At 35.3% G+C, this 23,874-nt stretch overlaps 1 protein-coding gene across 1 annotated transcript in view; it reads right to left on the bottom strand.

The window, feature by feature from the left end:
- The window catches only part of kibra (WW and C2 domain containing protein kibra), a 74,915-nt gene that overhangs the window by 22,214 nt on the left and 28,827 nt on the right, over window positions 1–23,874 (bottom strand). Inside the window, exons 2-3 of the mRNA XM_011055141.2 lie at window positions 22,570–22,679; window positions 21,806–21,900 (exon numbers count right to left, since the gene is read on the bottom strand). Of these exons, the coding sequence (XP_011053443.1) occupies window positions 21,806–21,900; window positions 22,570–22,679 (205 nt within the window). The remainder of the gene's footprint in view (window positions 1–21,805; window positions 21,901–22,569; window positions 22,680–23,874) is intronic.

Raw genomic sequence — 23,874 nt, 5'->3', positions numbered from 1 at the left:
ATTTTTTGTAATTTCTATAACAAACACATATAAGGTAACCTAAAAAGTAACTTATAAAATAACTTTCCCCGTTTTTTATGTATTGTACACGACGAATCATTATTCGAATTATGTCATTGCGAATTACGTCACGAAATGAACGATTTTGCTGAAATATCTAAAAATTTAATTAAATACGGAGTGGAAAATAATTTGGCGTTGAATCATCAAAATAATTATATAAAAAACTCAAGTATTAGATCATTTAAAAAGTATCCGCGGTTTTTTGTTCAATTTTTGAATGAAAAAACCGCGGATACTTTTAAAATGACCCAATATGATGAGCAATGCAACAAAAAATTGTATAGCAGTCAGTTCAGACGTCCAACATAATTATTTTGATGATCCAATAAAATTAGTTTCTAACCGATAGCTAAATTTTTAGATACTTCAGTAATATCGTTCTTTTCGTGTCCCGCGCAATTCTAATCTGTTTGGTATCGCGATATTGCGCAAAGATATCAGCTTGATTCATTCGCGCCGACTGACGAGCCCGCGAAGAATGTGACGCAGTCCGCATTCTTGCTCACAGAAGTCGCCACGATGCTCGGACTCCACGCATCGCCGGGAGTCAACGTGGGATTATACGATTCGCCGCGGTAAATCCGCGCCGCACCGAAAGCACCTTACTTTTGTATTAATGCTTATACCGAGTGAAAGTGTATCGCGCATTCCGCAAATGTTATACGAGCGTGCGCGTCCACCGCCGTTGCGTTGCAAAGAGCGCGCGAGATTACTTGCCTAATATTCATTTCATTTATCTCGAAGAAAAAAATGAGGTATAAAAATGCACACCTCTTGTTGCAATTGTGCACAGGATACCGTAAAGATCTATTCTTACAAATTCTTCGATATTAATTTGTTTTCTTCATAATTCTTCGTAATTACGAAAGAAACGATCGGGGAAAAGAAGTTTAATTTTTAAAATATTTTACGAAGATACCGTAAAATCTTATTCATTTATTCATTCATTCATTCGTGATAAACAGTAATGGTACAAATAAATATAGCAATAAATGATAATGAATCGTGTTTCGCACTGTTGATGTAAATTGTAAAATATAAAATGCAAAAACTAGTCTATAAAGATCTTAATCGAGATAGCTTGCATGCGAGAAAGGAGTGAACGGGTATTAGCCGAATTAATGCGTCGCAAAACTTATTCTCGCACCTGTCTCCAATGAAGATAACGGCTGATACGACGACGAAGCGCGATACCGTCTGCGTCGTGCCGCATTCCAGCGCGTTGCCTGCGTCTCACAGCGCAAAACAACCCGATCGCACCTTTCGTGTTCATCGGATAGGCAATTAATTCGACGACAACACGGCGCTATTTAATCCTCAAGCGCATTTACCGATTATTTACATATACTGATTATTGTATCGTAAATAGCTACGTAATAATTCCGATCGACCGCTTCTCGGGAGGGCTAAACCCAAAAAAATCCATCATTAGTTACGGCTCGCTTTCAAATCGAGCGCGATTAAATTCTTATTAAATTAAAGCATCGAGAAAAAAAAATACAGTTAAATTTACAATACAATAATGACACAGATAAATCTCTAGATAGACGCTCTATTGTGATTATTTACGTCTGCCAACTGTCGTCCGAAATATTATGATTTCCGATCAATTATAATTGAGAAAATTTAATTTAAATTAATTATTATATTGACACGATGTAGCCAGGACACCCGGTATATATATATATATATATATATATATATATATATATATATATATATAAACACATATATATATTCGCGGTAGCACTGTTACCTTATCGGCCAGATACTGCAAGATTTAACGAATTCCTGCTGGGGAAAGTTCTCGGTGCATTTTGCGTTTATTGGCACACACGTACGCGCGCGCGCGCGCACACATATACACATTTCTGTGACTTGTATCTGTTTTAATACAATCGTGTGCGAAGAGACACTCGCAACTCTTGCACGCGCGAAATGTTTGCACCTTGCATGAATCATGCTCGTTTCGGCACAGGATTATGCGGCAATTAGAATTATAAAATATCGGTCTCTTCAAACAAATTGCTTTCTCTTTCCTTCTTATGTATTTCGATATTTTTATATTTTCCAACCGATTGATATATTTATCAATAGTATATATACAGATTCGCTATGAATACGATATACAATTTGTGAATTAAATGCCGAAGGTGCCGATTTAATAATTTCCTTATTTTTAATAAAGAATTATTTTGATATTATTCGTATCTTTATATCATATTCTCATATTTTAAATAAATATACTGTACATCTAATATAAAAAAAAAAAAATTGATAAAATGATAGCGGAGCGAAAATAGTACGGTTGAATAATCACGAGACTGTGTCGTTTAAAGTTCTCGTTCGATCTATTTATGTTTCTCCCCGGTCATTCTATCTCTTAATTACAAGATCGGCAATTCGATCGAACGTATAAATAGTCTGTCATTCAATTAATTACATTTACGAAAGCGTCTCGCAATGCAAGTGTAGCGATAAGAGAAAAGTGCTGTGCGAAAGGAAAGTGCCGTTGCTATCGCTATCGTTGCTTGCGAAAAGTCTCGAGCATGGATTTTTATTCAACGTCTCCCGCAAACGTCCGACTCTGACTCGACGAGATACGCGAGGATACGTAAGCACGCCTGTCCGTGCGTACGTGCGTGAGAGGCGGTTCGCGGTGACAGACCGGCCGCCGAGAGATGTTGATATGAATGGAATGCGATGCTATTATCGGACCTACCGATAACTCGTTACGTCGCGGCGTCCGCCGAGCGGCGAGAGATGGGAAAGGAAGGGGAGTGTTCGTCGACGCAAGAGGCAAAAGGTCGTAACTCCCGAAAAAACGCGTTCGCGGAAAATCGTATGAATGTGCATGACGATACGCACTGCAAGAACGCGGATCTTCTTCGCGTTTCCTTCGATTCGCGCATTTTTCCCTCGCTTTAAATAATCTTCGACTTGCGCGGTTTTTTTTTTCCGAAAATCTTAACACATATATTTCGTTTACATAAATTAATAATACTCCTCTTCCTCTTTTCTAGAAAAAAAAAAAAAAAAAAAATTTATTTTAAGATCAATAAAAAAATTATTTTTTTTTCGTGAAATAAATATTATATTTATAAAATTTTATCAAACGTTAAATTATAATTATTTAATAATTTTATTATTCTTTAAATAAATTCTTTGCGCACATTAATTGTATATTCTTTAATGAGTTAAACATTTTGTAAATTCCTTTGCACTTGAAATGTTTTGTTCGTTTAATAATATCACTCAAGGATACAAATTCTTAGAACAATTGATCACTTATAAAAGAATGTTTCATCGATTTGTCTCTCTCAATGATTCTTCTTCATCAGTCTGTTGCATTGTTAGATATGGTTACACATCAACCATTATCTGTCATATAAACACTTCAATGTAACTCGTATAATCTGATAGATACATTTGATCGAAACAATGAAATACGACAATCTATGTATAATAATTTCCGACCGGATTGTTATTCCTCCAACGTTCAACTTATCTATCGCCATAGTAAGTTGTAACATTTGCTCAACAAGTGCCATGATTTATCGCTCGCGATGCGAAGCGAGAATAAGAATATTGAGAAAATTCACTGAGAATATTCTCTGGGAATGAGAATTGTATGAAAATATTCCGTCGTAAAGGAACGTATAGAATATCGCGAATTATTAAAAATATTGTGGAAATTGTTGTTTTCTTCGAAAGAACAATATAATATGTATTTTATATACAGCACATTTCACATTTTTAATTTAATTACTTTTCGATCAATGATCAATCTTCTAAAATTCTAATTTTACATTGAAATTATAGAGAATAATACGTCAATAATGATGAAAAAGCAAAATCAATAATTTATAAAGTATTTTATATTAATGTCATAAAATAAAAGAATACTGCATCTTGTTTTAATTTTCTTGTTCTAATTTAAAAGTTCTAATTTTTCGGCAAAAAAAATTTGTATTAATATTTTTAAATTTATTTTTGTACAGAAAATAATTTTTTGTAAATATAATAATGATAACGTTTTGCCATTTTTTATGACATTCGCAAGTACACGACGCATTCTCGACAAGGTCGTGATTCACAATTTATACTATCAAGATTTTCTGATTATTTCCTCATTCACAAAGATTATCTTATCATATGGTGCGACACATTGCAAAAAAATTGGTTGATTGTCCTCGACGATAAAAATGCGATCTTCAATCTGTCAATCAATTTTTAGCTGTGGTCGTTTATTGTGTCTTTCGACGGCTACGTTAAAGAGTTATATTATTCAATAAGTCCATCTGAGTGTTTGTGCTTATCGAATACAACAATCATAAATTTACGTAAAACAAATTAAAAAAAAAATTCCTAATAATTTACGTAACGAGCTAATAATACAACAAAATCGTGACAAATTACAAATTGCGTAGTTAATGACATCCAGAAAAAGCAATCTAAAATTACTATTTATCGTAGACATTTATGATTCATTTTTCTGCATAGGAAATAACAATCTTTAATTCAAATTGCAATTTTATTAACCTATAATCGAACCTCGCAAGAGGAAATTTTCTCTTTTAATTAAATTAATTAACACACAATTTACATAATGTTATAATAATTTTTATAATTTTTCTGTATCAATTCTAAAAATAACGTATTAGTAATTGTTTTTAGATGTTTCATATTTTATCAGTATGATAACTTTAGACACATTAAAAAAAATTTCATTTTCAAATTTATATACAAATAAAGAAATATTATTTTGTTATCTATTTTTTTATCTATTTATTACAAATTTTATTTTCATAATTATTAAATATTAATTATATGTTAAATATTAATTATATATTACATCTAATTATAACAAAACGATGTGCTAACGCTATCTTTTGTTATAATTCATTTTTCATTTATTCTCATTTTTGAATCAATGTCTATAAAAATGTATAATATATACGAGAATAATTTTATTTTCGTGTTATATCTATGTATTTAAACGATCTCGGAGAAAGTATCTGACTTCGATACTCATAACGTTCAGTACTGCGCACGATTTGAGCGTCCGTGATCGCGCGGGGGAGATCGGAATCCCTTTCACGTCAGGAATGTGTATAACCCTTGCCGAGGGCCGCGGCTTTCGGAGAAATCGGGATCAGATATCCCGAGCATTCCACCGGGATGATTGTCGGGTGCTATATTGAGTTCTCCCGCGAACCGCCTTATCACGGGGCCGCAACGGAACGTCAAAACATCGTCGAAAGCTATCTTTGACCGAGGGCACGTTTAACACAAAGATCGTCGCACAGTAGTCTCCTTATTACCGGGAATTTAACGTGATAGTCGCGTCATGGTCGCACAGGAATAGACTCGTGATAAATGATACTATCTATATCGTTGCGAATCAACATATGTTAGGTAAACTCAGTTATCGCGATATAAATTTTTCGAATACGGAAATGTCAATCTTTCAAATAACTTTACTTTTTACGGAAAGTGTTTAATTTTCCACATATAAATTTTAAAAAGCAAGATATCCTTTAAGCACGAATTTTTTGGCCTTTAGTAACGATTTCCATTAACTCTTCGTAAAAATATTACAGACAATTATAGTTTATTTCGACTTTCCAATATTTTATATCATATCTTTGTAACTATGCCTCGAATTAAAATTTTATTAAGGTAAATTCCATCTGAAATTGAAATGTTGTTTTCTTCAAAATGTTTATATTTGTGAAAAATTCTTTGTTTCCCTAATCGCATGTAAATCAAAAGTTACAGACATCTCAATGTTTCCGCGAAGGAAATAGACTTCAATGAATTTGCTATTAAAAAGACATCGGATAGACGAGTGAAAGATCGAAGATCAAATAATGATACACGGAACATATTTATAGAAATCACATTTCCTGATTATTTCCGTTACTCTAAGCCGATCTAAACGTATCATACCACGATCGCTGGACGATAAATAATGTATAATGGACAATGAATCGTATTACAAACATTTCAAGCTTTGAATAATAGAACAATAGTTTTAAATGAAAGGACAATGTGTAATCTTATTGGGATAATCACTCAAAGACGCGATTGTCCTTATCCCGATTCTGTAACTCTTAACGACAGTATCGTTTTATTGTTGTTGAACAGGTATCATACATGATAGAAAAGCCAACAATAATATAACGATACATACTGTCGTATGTCTGTTAAAAATTACAGAATCATGGTATGTCCTGGGATCAATTTGATCGGCACTCTCTAAAACTTTCAGAGAGAATCTCATTCCGAAGATTAAAATCTCACTCCTAAATATTGAAAATTGAATCATTCTTTTTTTAAGACTGGCTGAATTTTTACTCTCTTTAAAATGAATTCCACGCTAAAGAATTCAGAGAGCAGAAGGGGTAGCAAAACGTTTCTCCGTATTTTCAGATACAATCAGACAGTAATCGAATACGAATTTGAAACATAGCAACGTTGGCTGCTTATTATCGCGACTGTAGCGTCTCGATAATCGCAGTTCATGCATTCCTGTCTTGATAAGATAGCGGCAGCTAGTCGTGACTCAATTTTCGTTCGCTCACCAAGTCTGCCCACATGTATATTACGAGCGAAAATATATTCGCCTGATAGTCAGGAAATGTGCACACACATATATATGGTGCACAGCGGACAGAAATGCTGATTCTTTCGGTATACGAGCGCCACACTCGCATAAGGCGGTAGCAAACAAACACATATACCTATATACGCACGCACGCACGCACGCACACATTTCCAAGAGTGCGTTTGATCCGATGAAGTCAGTTGGCAACAAATTATGCCGAGGCATAAACCAACCCAATGAATGTCATCGCCAGGATAACCATCCTACTTGTGTGTTGCCAATGATATAATTTCTCTAGCCGGACGTCGAACTCTAGTTCATGCTCGGCCTGTGGCCCACGCGACAGGCATACAACGCATCTAAGGTCAATCCCTGAAGGTTAAACCGCTCATAAAGTTTGATACTCAACGCATTAAAGATTGTATCATGTTATTTTGATGCAAATTAGCATAGATTTTAAGCGAAAATTTTATACGGGCATTGATCTGTATTATTTATGTATTTTGAATGATTAATAAATAAGCGTATTACGAATTAATATAAATGAATTAATATAATTGTTAAATATAATTATTATAGTAATAAAATACTGCATTAATTTAAGTTATTCGAGAGAATAGTAAACATTTAATTTAGCGTGATGTTTAAATGTACTCCGTCTGCAATCATGTTTTCAGTGTCTTCATCTGAATCTGAATCCTTTTTGTTTAACCAAAGATTTGCTCAAAGTTTTTCTTACTGTTCTAGGCTTTCAAAAAATGTGGAAAAATTCGCAGTTGTGTACTTTTTCATCATCTCTATGTAACAATACAAAATAGATATTATTAGATATTTTAGGAAGAAAAAAATCGGATTCCACTCTTTCCTATTTATTTCAGAAAAATTTGAGAATGAAATTTTGCTTGTGCCAAAAAGGCTCAATTTACAGGAAGGATTAATTACATACTGCTATCGCGGAATGTTTCTGCGAGTCGTCATGTAATAACATATAAGTATGAAATGATCTTTATTGTTCCATGCAGAAGATTCTGTCAATATTTGCAGATTCAAAAATATTATAAAAATACGTAAATTGTAAGATTCAGAATCCTTGTAATTCTGTAGAGATACTTGAATCTATACGGAAGAGGAGCTAAATGAACTCTGAACTGGCAAAAGCTCGCTGCTACCACGAACTTCCCGATGACTTGACTCGGTAAAAGCAAAAAGTACTTGAGGAATCTTTAGCTTCCTTTTGCATATCTAACGAGACGACGTTCCAAAAATTCAAACTGTAAAGAGAGAGAGAGAGAGAGAGAGAGAGAGAGAGAGAGAGAGAGAGAGAGAGAGAGAGAGAGAGAGAGAGAGCATGACGCGCAGTTAAAGAGACGCATCAAAGAGAGTTTGAGAAAGCAAGAGAAGATAGAGGGACGGAAAAAGAAAGAGAGAAGCGTGAAATTCCGTCGGATCTCTAAAAATAATCGCTTACAAAAAGAAAGAGTAACACAAGTACGCATATATCTGATCTTCGGGTAAAAGCGTAGGCCTATTTATGTATCGCCCATTGCAGTAGAGATGGAATCCCGATCCCTTCGTATGGTCGTTAACATTGTTTGTCCCTGAAGGAAGGAAGGAGAGTCGTAGGAATGTGAAAAGCTACGCCAGCACAAACGGCCGATTTCTTGGCGGTTAATTCCAAGTCCGAATCTCTTGTACACGTCGAAATGGCAAAACAATCTGGGAATTTCATGTGGTATCCTTGGAAAAAAGGAGAAAATAAACTCAGAAATAATCGCAGCAAAACGCGAGAAGATAGCCTTCGCTCGAACAATCTTCTGTTTCGTAAATGAAATGTGAAAAAGGACGTTTACATTAAATAATTAAAGATGCAACTTCCTCGCCGTAAAAATTGTTAAATTACATTTTTAAATAATAAGCAGAACTTGTGACAAATATTGTAAGTCTTTGATTTTTATATAAATTAGCGTAAAATAATGACGTTTAATAATAAAAATATCTGTAAAACGAGAAGAAAAAAATATAAAAATTTTTTAATTAAACTTATTTCCAAAGTTTATACAATTTTTATTTGTTCGAATAAAAAATAGTTCGAATAAAAAAAGACAAACTCGGATTTTTACAAGAAATATACAATTTAATAAGAGCTTAAATAAAAAAGTAAATCTTTTTCGAATGAATTGCAAGTGCAGGAAACGAGGAAAGCGTGATAAGAACAGCACTTTGCGGATGGTAGATACCGATGAACAAGTCGAATTCTTTCCGCCCCGGCAGCACGTGGGAATTTCGCGGCATGCCCTCAGTTCACCTCCTGGGAAAGACAAAAATAATTGTGGAAGCCGAGCGAACGTGCAGAAAAAGATATACATAGCATAGGCACGAGCGAGCTTGAGGGGAAATAAGCGAATGCATCCGATTTCGAAAAAGCCAGAGCCATTTAAAATCTAAAAAATCGAATATCAGAATTGTTACAAATTCCTCATTCAAATTCCTAAAATTCCATAATTTTTCCTGATGTTTTCAATAATATTTTGAAATTTTTTGTGTTCTTGTCCTGATTTAGAAATCATCAAATATACATATTTTGTTGAGAAAGCAATATAACGTAGCAATGTAAATTAATATTAATGTTGCTGACACCAGTTGCATTTAATTATTAAGTTGGTAGTATTCCAAAACTGTATAGATGTAATGTATTCATATTAAACTTTTTCAAAGCCAAGAATTTCAATTTTTCAGAAAATTCTGCAAAATTTTCTGATTTTTCCTTCCTTTCTCCGTTTTTTATTTGCCCGATATTTTTCCTGATTTCCAATTTTGTGGCAATCCTGAATATTAGCTTTTAAGAACGTAAAAAAGATTCACAACATAATCACGATAGATATACTTTTGATGACGACCAAGAACGTCTTCGGGTTTTTATTTCAAGAATATCGATATAATTTCGCTGACAAATTTTGACACTAAAAATACATGAAAAAGGACTTCTCGAACGTCATTTAATTTGTCTGCGAATAAACTCATTATCGAATGCTTTCGGTATCTATACAGATATCAACACTCAGCAGAAATTATATCAGCATTAATCTTTACTTGATTCGTTCAAAATTAGCCAAACAACAAAACAAGATAAGGAATGACATTCTCAGCATTTGTCATATTTATAACGGTTGCGAGTTTTTTTTTTCTTCAACAAAGTCCGTGTTTTCGATATACAAGAAAATATATTTTTTAATGATATACCTTTAAAGAAGAAGAAAAAGCAAAAAAATTGTTAAGATGTATATGTTGAAATATTCGACAACGGAAATAAAGGATCACTAGCATCCCCGGCGGCGCGAAAGGAGCGATCATCTCGGCGAGTTTGAAGAAGCGATGGACGGTAGCGTATCCGTTCATTCCGACATGATCGTACGCCTTCGGCAATCCTCGTGGCTCTCCGTGGCGTCACTTCGTGGACCGCCTGGGGGCCCTACGCGAGCGTAACACCGGTAGCTACCATGCCAAAAGGGTCCCATGATGCGAGTTACGCGAGACCGGGAGAAACAGAGACAAGCGGAAAAATAGAAGAAACAGCAGGATAAAGAAAGAAAGAGAGGGAAGAAGAGGAAGGAACCTGTGGAGGACGTTGCGAAGAGGAGGGACAAGAGGGACGGAGAAGGGAGGAGGGCGGAGAGAGAGAAAGAAAGGGCGAAATATCCGAAGGAGGAGGGCCGAAACGACAGGGATCCAGGGGGAACCGGCATCTTTTCTTCACGATGTATTGACGCTCGAAAGAACGGCGTTAAGGCCCCTCTCTCCCTTCCATCCGGCACGACGCCACGTACTACGTCGTTTCCTCTGCCCCCTTGGCCAACCTCGACGCGGAGCCGATGCCGATGGGCCCAAAGCGAAGAGAAGGTCGAGAGGGGGGGGGGGGAGCCAGCAACGGCGCGGCAGCCGCGGCGGAGAGCAGAAGAGGGCGGATTCGAGAGGACGGGAGACATTCCAATCTCTCGTGGCAAAGTCTGCTTGCCTGCCTGGCTTGCCTGCTTGTTCCCTCGCTCGCTTGTCTGCTCGCCGCTTGCCAAGTCACCGTCCCAAACCCGGCCCACGCTACACCAAATGCCATACGGACGATCGTAACCGTATGGAATCTCTCGGGATATCAATCCGATCGATTTTTATTTCGAAATAACAATGAATTATACAGTCAAAAAGAATGATCTGCCAGAAAATGGTCCGAAAATTCGAAGCGTGATGCGCGAAAATAATCTCGAGAAACTCTAACATAAGCTCACCATTTACCTAATTCAGTAATACCCTCCTGAATTTTCTTCTAGACTTGCGAAACGGGTGCGTATTTACATATTTCAGAGAGAAAGAGAAAAAGAAAAACAACTAAAGGAAAGATTTGTAATTAAAAATCTCCAATTCAGTTTTTCAAGGCTTAAAAGTTAAATACATGTTTCATTATGTTGATAACGTAGACGACGTAGACAATAGACTGATAGGAAAAAAAATCTTCCCTCAAGATGATTGGTTGAATAACAGAAGCTCTGCAAATATGTACCTAGTTTGTATAGGAGTATAAATAATACGTTTCGCGATTATTATGCGCGTGTTATTGCCAAAGCATTTTTTCGTCGTAGCATTGATAATTGCACTTGATAAGTTGCAGAAATTGAACTATGTAGCATGTATAAATGTACGTCTCCAAGTACGCTTCCAATACGTGAGAAAAAGTGAGACGAGGCGCACAATGCAGCGTAGCATACGCCGTGCTACAGAGATCCAGTTACAAAGAACGAATCTGCTTTCACATTTATCGAATTCCAACGCTGTTCATTCCTTCGTTCGTTCTGCATACCGCATTACCGAGAATTCGTTCCGATTTTGCGAAGCCGAGGCCACATTATTGCGATATTATTGCCCGCATGGTGACGACGAAAGGATGATATATACAGAATGTCTAAAAAAAAAAAAAAAAAACTGAATGTCATTTTAACGACAAATTTATTACCTGATTCGAGTCGGTTTTAGCAAAATAGTAAAAAGTTTCGAATTATAAAATTACACTAAAAAAAAATTCGATAATAGCAAATATTTAATGAAATAATGCCAATCAAATGTTTGATAAATATAATTAAAAATAATTTTATTATACTTTGGCGTTATTTCATTAAATTTGATAGCTCTTACTAAACTTTTTTTTTCCAGTGTAATTGTAAGAGAAAAAGATTTTTTAGAAATCAACCTTTGTCTTCTAACTAAATAAATAATTCTCTTGCATATCCTAAATTTTGTGCGGTTCTATTCTCAAAATAATTTTCTCAAAGTAATTTTATATCGTGGAATCTTTTCAATCTTTATTTAATGTTAGTAGATAACGATCGTATCAAATATTAATTTACGATAATACATATTCTTTAAAATGCTATAAAACAGAAATTTCATCGTGTTTGGCCATTAAAAGAATATCTGCATAATCAGGTATGTAATTAATTATAACGATCCAATGACGATTAGGCGGCGGCAACAGAAATCAGCAACGACCGGTTGAGAATAACGATGTCAACGACTTCGAAATATCGAATTCAAACCGTTACGAGAGAAAAATATAGGTATTTATGTATATACTATATATATCTATATGTACACATAAACATTATTGAATACCTTACATGCGATGAATCATATTATATAAAATAACTTCGTTTAATATAATTTGTGATTTCTTAAAAAATATGTACTTTTAAGTTGATATTTATAATTGATTCTATTTAGACAATTTTCTTAAGTAATGTCTTAGGATGCTAATACAACTTTGTGATTGGCTTGTGACATCTTAAGACAGTCAAAACATAAGAACCGACTATAAAGTATGAATACCGGCCTTAATGTTTCTTCAATAAAAAATAAAACAAACCAATAATGCGATACTGCACGTCAAAACGAATAAATCTTCTTTGACATTTTCTTTCATATCATCGAAAGAGACAGATGCTCAAGTTAGAGGAAACATTCCGTACACATATAGTTCCCCTTAAATCTTACGTGCAACGGCCGCCCATTTCGAGGTTAATCTTCGGATAATCTCGAAAATGCAATTATTACTCGATACACTCGTACGACACGCAGTCCGGGTCCGACAGATCAGAAAACGTCACACCTGTCGGTTGCATTTGGAAAGCAACAGGCGAGCCGGTTCCTATTTGCAGAAGAATCATCGCGATATTTCCCGTTTCGTTGGTCCCAGAAACGCTCATGGAGTGGATCATTGGGTCTGGTCAGTGACGAGGGAACGCGTGACGTGGCTGTCAACCCGAAACCCGCGATCAACCCTCTTGCCGCCCGCGCGCGCGCGCGCGCGCATCGAGAACGATTTCGAGAACCGATAGAATGCCGAGCGAGACGACAAGGCTGGCCGTCGACTTCTTCTACCTGCTGCACTTTAAACTCACACCCGAGGTCCCTACGTACGGGAGAAAGATCGAGTTTGACAAAACATGCACGACGTGCACGTCGAGTCGGTCAAAGTTTTAACATAACAGTCAGGACTACGTCGAAGCTGAACAACAAACTCTTAACAATCGGTCTTCTCATTTTTTTCACAATTTCTATACTCTATCTACAATAAGCTATTACCTAAGTCTTAAGTCTTAAGCTGTAAGAAATTGATCAATTACAGTGACGTGAGAAGAATAATGAACTATGACTGGTCGTGGATTTCTTACGGCTTAAGACTTAGCCTAATATTTCATGTGTCGTAAGACAAACTTTTTAAACGTATTGATTGGCTGCAAGACAGAGAGATTCGAGAAGGCTTGAAAAGTATTGTCGTACGACACGTGAAATATCAGCTTTAAAGTTTAGAATTATAGATAATGGGTTCCCGTAGAAAGCCCATTAAAGTTTTTAAATTCAGACAATAGAAAGGATGATAAAAGGTATCTTTCGCGAATCGCGCGTAGATACGTGCATCACGGTTGGCAATCGTCAGCTATTTGAGCGTTCTCGGAATTTTTTGCCAGAAATAAAAGGTTTAAATTGGGAAACATTGGCACACGGGCTGGTAGTCGCATCGGCAACGACGACGGCAGCGCAGACACAAGTTGAAACATCAAGCGGGAAAACGAGTCTCGGCGCGGTGGCGAGAAAAAACGTACGCGACGCGCGCGTACACGCCGGACGAAAGAATGAAATTCTCTGATCGATCCATCGATCGATCGAGCAGACGGACGGAAAGGAACGAAACCAACGAGCGGAGCAGGGAACGAATGAGGAGAGGGAACGAAGAAAGTCCGGGCACCTGCGCTTTCGAACGAGATCCGCGATATGATTTACGGCATCGAGGCATTCGCAGTTTCCTCCGGCGGTGTCATAATCGGTTTTGTATCTGTCCGCGCGAGAGAGCCGACGAGCGGTACGGGCCGAGCGGGCAAAAATAAATGGCAATTAACATTCCTCTGGCATCTCGCTGCCTCTCGACGGGGCATCACGGAGAGCCCCGAGAGCGAGCGAGCGAGCGAGAGAGAAAGAGAAAGAGAGAGAGAGAGAGACGAAGAAAAAGAGAGATAGGAGCGGGATGCTGCGCTGCTCGGGGCCTCTGGACGGGGCCTGCAGCATACAGCGGGGTGGGGGTGTAAGAAACGGGGCCCATGCGCCTCTAGACCAGCACAACCAGGCAAAGCGCGGGCCTGTCCATCCGAAAAATGTCAGATTCGAGCCAGGGACGCTCTTGCGTTACGACGCACGAAATTCGTGGAATTCCTGGACCGCGAGGTCGCCCCAGACTTTCGAGCCCCCCCCCCTTCTCCCTCTCTCCCTCTCTCTCTCACTTGATGGATTACGGGAACGTCGACGATACTAGCCAGGTATTGATACTTTCACCTCGAAATCTCGATTACTTTAACATGATTATTATCAAAAAGGATTGATAAGTACTCACGATATTTTTGTCTTATTTCTAATAATAAAAAACCAAGTTATTTATGAAAACTTTTGTAATTATTTGCACACGTGTGTATTATCAAGGAATACTATCGCAACTGTTCGGGTATAAAAAATTACGACATTAACTGCGGCAATTTTTGTTAATATATAGTTAATATATAGTTTCGTTATTACCAACGAATAAATGTTATAGCATCGCAATTATTTTAAATATTACAGATAAAAAATTACGATGTAATTAATAAGACTCTTATAATGATATTTTAATTTACATGCTATTATCGAATAAAGTTATGTCATAGTTATTCCGCTTGACATTAAGTATCCCAAGGAAACTTGGGTCATTAGGAAGACATTGTTATTTTTCTCTTGTAATGTAAGATGAAAATTTTCTAATTTTTCTCGTCTTGAGATGCTTGCAAATACCATGGAAATAGCACGGATTGAGATAAACTGTGATCATACACGGAACGAACGCAAGATTTATGATTTAGTAATTATTCAGTATTCGACGATGGATTTTACTAATTATTCATCGTGTACAAACGCAATATCGTTAGATGTTAAAATGCCATTATCTCATAGGACGATTAGTTCCGGGAACAAACAATCTCTTAATCCAAATAATAGATATATAAGCAATAATTAATATATAGATATTTACGTCGGTAATCTTAAATTGCTATTCAATTTTAACCGCATTTTTTTTTTAGCACTGCTAATTTCGATCGTAACAGTAAGCGTTACAAAATGAAAAAAACTGATTGTAGAGGCGTAACTTTATGTAAACTCATTCAACCAAGGTTAATCGTGATGCCTCTGTCAATTCTTATCTAAACTTTCGAAATTCTTGATGATTACATCATAATTTTCTCATGAATTTTTTCATACGCATTCATCGTCGAAATATACAAAGTTGTCATAAAGACGTTATACATTCGCGAATTAATTTTTTTGTATTTTATTTAATCTATATTTTATACAATTAACAGCTAATAAATCTTCTATATAACAATTTGTATTTCGACATAAATTATGAAAAAATATAGTTACGAAAATTATACAAAAGAGAAGAAAGAATAGAAAGTATTATGTATTTTAATCTAAAAAATACTATAAATCGTAAATTTTAGAAATTATTATTTCGACAATATCACAAATAAAAAAAATATATACCTAATAAGATTAAATGTAAGAATTAAATTAACTAAATATAAAGAATCACGCAAATTGTATTTCGTTGTAAAATCGAAAGAATATTCACAAAATACAGATAGTAGTGTTTATAATAAATAAATATATACATACACACATATATACATATATATATATATATATATATATATATATATATATATATATAATTAATAAAAATAATGTACTCAAAATACTGCGATCATTTTAAAATTGCATTTAAACAATTCTTACAAAAGTACGTATAATGCGTGTCAAATTTGAAAGAGTTAGGTAAACTAAAAAACTGTATTCTCACTAATTATAGGTTTTCACATTTGCGTTACATAACATATAGAAACGCTATTTTTTACAAATTTTCCACAGGAGAAAAATAGTTGTAATTTTTACCTTACAAGATTATAGTAAAAATATTTTTACCAAATTTATGACAAACTTTACTTGCCTGAAAGTAAAAACCGGAGGTGTAAGATAGAAAGTGTTATTACAATTATAATAAATCCATTCAAATAATTGTCTTACAGTAAAGTAAATCATACTATTCTCAAGACTGTAAGCACGAATTCTCAAGACTTTATTTACATTTGTATTTTTACCTTACGAAATGTAAAAAGTATCTTACAATATGGCTCTATACGATGATCGCTCATTTACCAGCAAAGTAAACTTTTATACATAAGTGAGTGCCTATCTGGTGTCTCTACATAACACCTGCTAATTTCCTGAAATTTATTAGAATTCTAGCGCATATTATTTTACATTTTTCTCTAAGCATCGTACACATCACAGAGTCGTTATGAGACGCTACTGGCCCACGGCTTTTATCCGTCGTTGGACGAGCGCGAAGAGTCTCGACACGATGCCGGAGAGGAGACGGGAGGAGCGGATAAGAGAAAGAGAGAAGAGAACGGGCATCGGAGAGGGCTATTTGCATCGGAATGCAAGCCTCAGCTATCTGTGTTACGCTCGCGCGCGAGTGTGCACGCACGCACGCACGCACGCACCGCACGCACGCACGCACCGCACGCACCGCACGCACGCACGCACGCACGCACGCACACACCGCACGCACGCACGCACGCACGCACGCACCGCACGCACGCACGCACCGCACGCACCGCACGCACGCACGCACGCACGCACGCACACACCGCACGCACGCACCGCACGCACGCACCGCACGCACGCACCGCACGCACGCACCGCACGCACGCACCGCACGCACGCACGCACGCACGCACGCACGCACGCACGCACGCACGCACCGCACGCACGCACCGCACGCACGCACGCACCGCACGCACGCACCGCACGCACGCACGCACGCACGCACGCACGCACGCACGCACGCACGCACCGCACGCACGCACCGCACGCACGCACGCACGCACGCACGCACGCACGCACGCACGCACGCACGCACCGCACGCACGCACCGCACGCACGCACGCACCGCACGCACGCAATGTATGATACGTACGTACGCGTGAAGCTGCGAAGGAAGGAAACCGCGAGTTCCTCACGTGAAACTACTACCAAGCGTGATTTCCACAAGTTTTCAGAAAAGATTAAATTAGTAGAGATATGCATTGATGAAAAATAAAGATTATCTCTTTATTTTACCGGATACTATCTGTATTTAATTAAAAGTAACATTATCTTTACTAGAGCTGGTGTTAAAAAAATAAATAGTAATAAAATTCTGCACAGAGAAAAATGTTCTGAATAAATAAAAAGATCCAAACAGAACAACATTTTGAAATGAAAATAGTTGTGATAATCAAAAATTCAATTTAGCCTCATCAAAATGCCATTCTGGTTGGATCTGTTTTAATCAGAACCTTATTCTTAATATAAGACATAAATTTCATAACAACATCCTAAAATTGTAACAATTTTATGTAATACAATGAAAAATTTCAGTTATTTATAAAAATGTTCTTCAAATTGAATAGTAATAGCTATAATAGAAATGCATTTTATAAATTATTTATTATAGAACTGAAAGGGAAACTTTCCTTTAGTTTTTTTTTATCTATAAGTTTTAAGAAATATTTAAAAAAAAAACTGCATTGGTATCGGAATTGTATATCTTTGATGGGAACGTTGCTCGGAATATTTCAAGAATTTTAAGGATGTACCTACACATTATCTCTTAGCAACGATCTGGGTTTGGATATCTTATTTCCCACGCATACATACACACACGAGGATTATATCGCGTTGCTTGTTAATTTGTGACGCTAAAGGATGTATCCATCGCTGAAGATACACTATACCATTCCCGCGTAAACATGTTTACCCGAGTAAACGTGTTTGCGCTCGAAACATAGTAGATATATATATTTTTAGATATTAGAAACTCAATAAATTTGTTAAGAGAATCAATGACGCAAATGATAAATTATCACGAATAAATTAAATGATGAATATTGTATTGTACAATCAGCGGTCACGAATTGCTTAATCTCATAACTGTAAAAGCGAGATTTGATGAATATTTAAAATCCTATACTTTAAAAATCCAAAAGACTGACAATGCTACGTAAAAAGAATATACATATCAAATTTTACAATGAAATTATAAAAAACGTGAATTTAAAAAGAAAACAATTTTTTATTCACATATTTATATTTTATATTTATATAATTTAGCAAATGGACTTGAATTTTTAATTTATAAATATATTTTTTACGGTCTCTAACAGTCTCTTAGAAAAAAAAATTTCGAAAAGTATCTTTCTTTTATACCACTTATATATCAGAGGTATAAAAATATCTCCATCTAGATCAAAGAGATCAGGCTGATGTTTTGCGTATACAAGAAAAAAAATATATCTCTAAATTTTTAATATAATAATAAAAACCATTTCAATCAATTTCAATTAAAATTATAAAAAATCATTAAATTATTTATTATTTATTGTAAATATAAATTATTTATTGTAAATACAAATAGAAATTTATTTATTCATGCAATATCTATAAAAGATTAAATTTGTATCCTCTGAAACTAAATTTTCTTCACGAAAAGAGGTAGACGCAGTGTGCGTAAACGCGAGAAATAGTTTAGCCTGAGAACTTTGCCGCGTGGCTGCACAGCGTGAAATTCGCCCAATTTAGGAGGACAAATATGCCTTATCCGGTATAGATATATAAACGTAGTGATTTAATTTCTCTCTTTCTTATATATCAAAATATTTTAATAGTAACACAGTGCTTTTTGGAATCTATATGGTGCTTTTAGTATATACCTAATATAATATCTATTCTCATATAGTATCTATATACCTAATTCCATGAAAATCTGTAAAATCTTAAACAATTGCATTTATATGTGCGTGCGTGTATGTGTACGCTCGTGTATATTCCATACATTTTCCTTCAACCAATCTTCGTTAGAAATGAAGACTTATTTATTTATTAACATTGGTCTGTGTTTTTGTGTTTACACACTGAATGCGGAAGTACTCAAAATTTCATCATACTTGAACATTTTGAGAAAGATCTAACCTTAAAATAGCTATCTAATATTCGTATCATATTGTTTAAAATAGAATTCTAATTTCAACATTCCTGCCGACTTGTGTGAAATAAATCGTCATTTTTATATTTTTCATAGTCTTTTGATAGAAACTTCATTAAGACTCTCTTTTTAAATTCTTTTTTTATATAAGTTCTCTTCTTAAATTAGTTTTTAAGAAGTTTTTAGTTACAAGCTTTTTTTCTCTTCCTTTGATATTATAATCATAGATTCATTACATTAATTTTTTAGCTCAAAGTCTTGCCAGTTGCCAGTGAGTTTTGATTTAGACATCAAATATAGTGCTCTTGAAAGATCTCAGTTTCTTTATTATTATCAACAATGGGTATTCTCGCTTGAAAAGGAAGTATTCTTTCTAAGAAAAAGAGCTTGTGAGTAATAATAAGTTGTCTGCTTGTCAGCTTGTATTTCCTACAATGTATCCAACTATTATATTTTCTACAAAAGAGATTCTGCGAATTTCCTAGTCTATATTTTTTTGCTCACTTCCTTATTTACGCATTTCTTTTTTTATACCACACAGAAAGATTATTTATTTTATTTCAATACAAAAAAGAACTTTATTCAATTTTTATATTCATATAAATTTTCTATCTACATATATATTTAACATCTAGTTTGACCTTTTTTCAATTTTTAATTTTATTGCTATTAAAAAAACTGATATATTACATAACAATATTGACAATTATATTTACATAAATATGTTATCATAAATTCATATATTCAGTCATAAATGTCAGTTAATATTATCAAAATTTTTTTTTTCGTATACATTGTAATTTCTCGAAAAATAATTAAAGTATACAATTTTAATGAATTTACTTTAACCACACAATCTAAGCAAAAAGGAAAATGTAGGTATTTCTTGTGCAATCGTCTGAAATATCTGCCTTCTTCTCGAGATCATGCGAATTTCACGGCGTACGTCACGGTGCGGCGCGGCGCGGGCGAGAGAGCAGCTGTCGACGACGAGACGACGAGACGACGACGACGACGACGACGACGCGACGGCGAGAGCCGAGAGGGGCTTTTGGAAGCAAGGGATCCCGAAACTAGAATCGCGCGGCCTCAGCCACATAGGCAATCTCTCGAAAATCGACGATGACATCATGGCCGCAGTATTTCGCCCGAAATAAATATACCGTACATCGACATTCCTTCCCGCCTGCCCGGAACCCGCGTCGACGCCGCGCCGCCGCCGATAAATATTATTATCGTATCTTTCGTTTGCTCTCGGATTAAAGCCGGTACTCCTCCTTCCTTTCTCTTCTCCGCCCCCCCCCCTCTCGCTCTCCCCCTCTCACCTGGTACACATTCCATCAAAAATTCGTAATGCAGCCGCGCGTGACGTAAGACATTCCGGCGCGGGTCCAGACTGGCGTCAACAACGAAATACCAGAGTACCTCTCTTTTCCCTCACGAACATTCGGAATTAGCTGCTATCTGCGATCCTTTAACTATGCATCATTAAAGAAATCTCCATTGTCGCAGTAATGCAGTAATGGGATTATATAAACGTTCGTATGTAGACTAATGTAGAGTTGTCAACAAAAATCTTCATCCCAAAGTTCCATAATTCTCCTGCACTAATTTCCAAACTAAATTTCATAATTTTCCCTGGCTTTCAATATTTTGAAATTTTTTGTATTTTCGTCCCGAGTTGGAAACTCAAATATTTTATGGAGAAAACAATTTAACGTAGCAATGTAAATTATCTATTATTATAATATTGCTAACGTTTGCATTTAATTAAGTTGATAGTATCCCAAAACTACATGTAATGTGTGCATATTGAACTTCTGTAAAATCAAGAATTTTAATTTTCCAGAATATTTTGTAAAATTCCTCGACTTTTCTTTGATTTCCAGTTTTATGATGACTCTGTACACGTATCTATACAGAATACATAATATTTTGATAAAAATGTGAAAAATGAGGAATTATATCAAAATATAATAAAATATGAAAAACACAAAAATATCAGTCCCATCTTCGTTATACGATAATACTTTCGGTTTAGTATTCTTCTCGATAAAACAAGGTGCAAATCACGTGATTACGAGAAAAATATACCACAATTTCCGAATGGCATCACGTTAATCTAAATGCGTGTATATGCATGTAATATGCGCATCCTACCGGGATATATACAGGGGAACCGAACGCGGTTAATCGCGTGTTAATCTACATCTATGCCGTCGTACTCATGGTATGGAGGGTACGCCGAATGACCGGAAGTAACATGATTTCTCACGGACTGACTTCCTGCCGCCCTCATCGACCCTCGTTGAAATTCCACCAGTTTCTCCCCCTCACTTACCTCACGTCCGTTTTAATCTCGGCAGAGTGAGGTTCATCGACACGACGGGATCGAGGGGATTGGAATTAACGGATCAATTCAGCTTTTACGAATGGCAATTTAAGCGAAAAATTTATGATCAATTGTTTTCTGTACTTACCTCGAGTACGTCATGTGCAGTCTGCATATAGTCGCGAAGCATGGCCTCTTGAATAGCTCGCCATTCTTGCCTTGGATCTTCCAGTTGGGTTGTCTCTGTGGATATTAAATCCAATGACATGTTTAAAACAAAGAACCTTAATAAGTCTTATTAATTATCGGCGTTTATGACACCTTCTTAACGAATATAAATGGAAGGGATAAATGGAATGTTATGCTATCACCTTTAATATTATTTTAATAATCCATTATACGCGTATAATATGTACGTATAATATATATTGTATATAACATTACCAATATAATTGTATTGATATTATATTAATAAATAAATAAAAGATAAATAAAATTAAATATAGCGATTATTATTAATAGTATCTGAACTTGAATTAAAGCAACATAATATCATTTTTAATAAAATTAATATTTAATTTTCAAAATGATATAATAAAGAAACGCAACTCGATACAAGCTCGTAACACTTTTATTTATTTTTAAACATTCACTATTTCTGCACACTTTCTCTCTCTCTCTCTCTCTCTCTCTCTCTCTCTCTCTCTCTCTCTCTCTCTCTCTTTTTCAATCGAATGTATCGAGCGCAATCAAGACAAGAAAATGCATGCATAAATCCACGGGCTCGCACGTTATGGCACAGATACGTGACATAAAATTCCGAATAAAATCACTTCTTGTATGGTAAGTACCCGGCCGTTCTCTCTGCACTTTCTCGATCAGATAGCAGAAGCGGAATAAAAAAAAACTTACGATTGACATGATTGATGTAGTAGGCGCCCACGTGTTTATCGTAGGCCTCCTCCCAGCCGAGGGGAAGCTCGTTCCCGATACAATCCGCGAATGTCTGTGGTTTAGTAAATCTATAACACACGAAAAGAAAAAAAGAATTAAAATATCGTAATATGCAACACTGTAAGTATACAAATTCGTAATATCGAAAAGAAATAGCTGATAAATCAGACATTTCTTATATTCAGTTGATTAAAAATAAAAATGACTGTCCTATGACTGAGTAAAAAAAGTCTGTTTGGTGTGAAATTAATTTTATTGATCTGTGTGTGTGTGTGTGTGTGTGTGTGTGTGTGTGTGTGTGTGTGTGTATATAGTACAAATATATATATGTATATTTTTCAATATATCTTTTTAACGATCTATCTTTGAAAAAAGTTACTTAGAAAAAATATCGTTTTAGTTTAGTTTATTTAGCAATGTAATAAAAAAAAAACATTTTTGTTGTCGAATATAGCTAGAAAAATTTATATATATAATATTTACGAAATTTATATTTCTCAAAATTGATAAATCACATCGATTGCACAGTGATTTTTTTTCGAATTCATGGATGAAGTCTGCAAATACGTACACATTTACTAATCTACACTGGTGTTAAATCGATCGATAATCTCGGGCATAAAAAGTTCGTCTAACCGAACTCCCGACTTATATCACACTTGATTAAATAAATGTGATAAAAAAAGTGACGCTCGAGTGGATATCATACCGTATCAATCGTTTGTTTGTATTTATGTTGTTATCTTTATGCTATAAAGTTTAGAAAAACGATACAAGCAGCGATAATTTTTAAGTGTATTAGGCAATATTTTTATTCTGTCGAGAAACTTTCGCATTATTATTTTGTTAACATTTTTTTAAATATATGAATATGTGCTTCGTAAAAAAGAATATACAACTTTGTTTATGTTGTTTCTGCATTTAATCACAATATAAAAGTATTTAAAATATTTTAAAGCATGATTTTTTTTAGATTAGCTCATTTTCTTTCTTAGCAAATTTTTTAAAATTTTATTTCAATATTATACTTTATTCTCAATATTTCTTATAATGTTTATTGCACAAAACTGCGATGTGATATCGTACATTCCTTCGCTTCTATTATCAAACTTAATACATAATTATAAAATAAAGAATCAGATTATTGGCGAAAATTAAATTTCTGCTAATACGAGAAAAGATGATGAAAAAAAAAGGCTAAATTAATACATTTTTTCAGGACCAATCCAATATATATATCGAATAACAATGAGCGCGCAAGAA

Source organism: Acromyrmex echinatior, chromosome 4, assembly GCF_024713525.1.
Source record: "Acromyrmex echinatior isolate Ae372 chromosome 4, ASM2471352v2, whole genome shotgun sequence".
Lineage (NCBI taxonomy): Eukaryota > Metazoa > Arthropoda > Insecta > Hymenoptera > Formicidae > Acromyrmex > Acromyrmex echinatior.
This window is presented reverse-complemented; position numbering and strand designations above follow the sequence as displayed.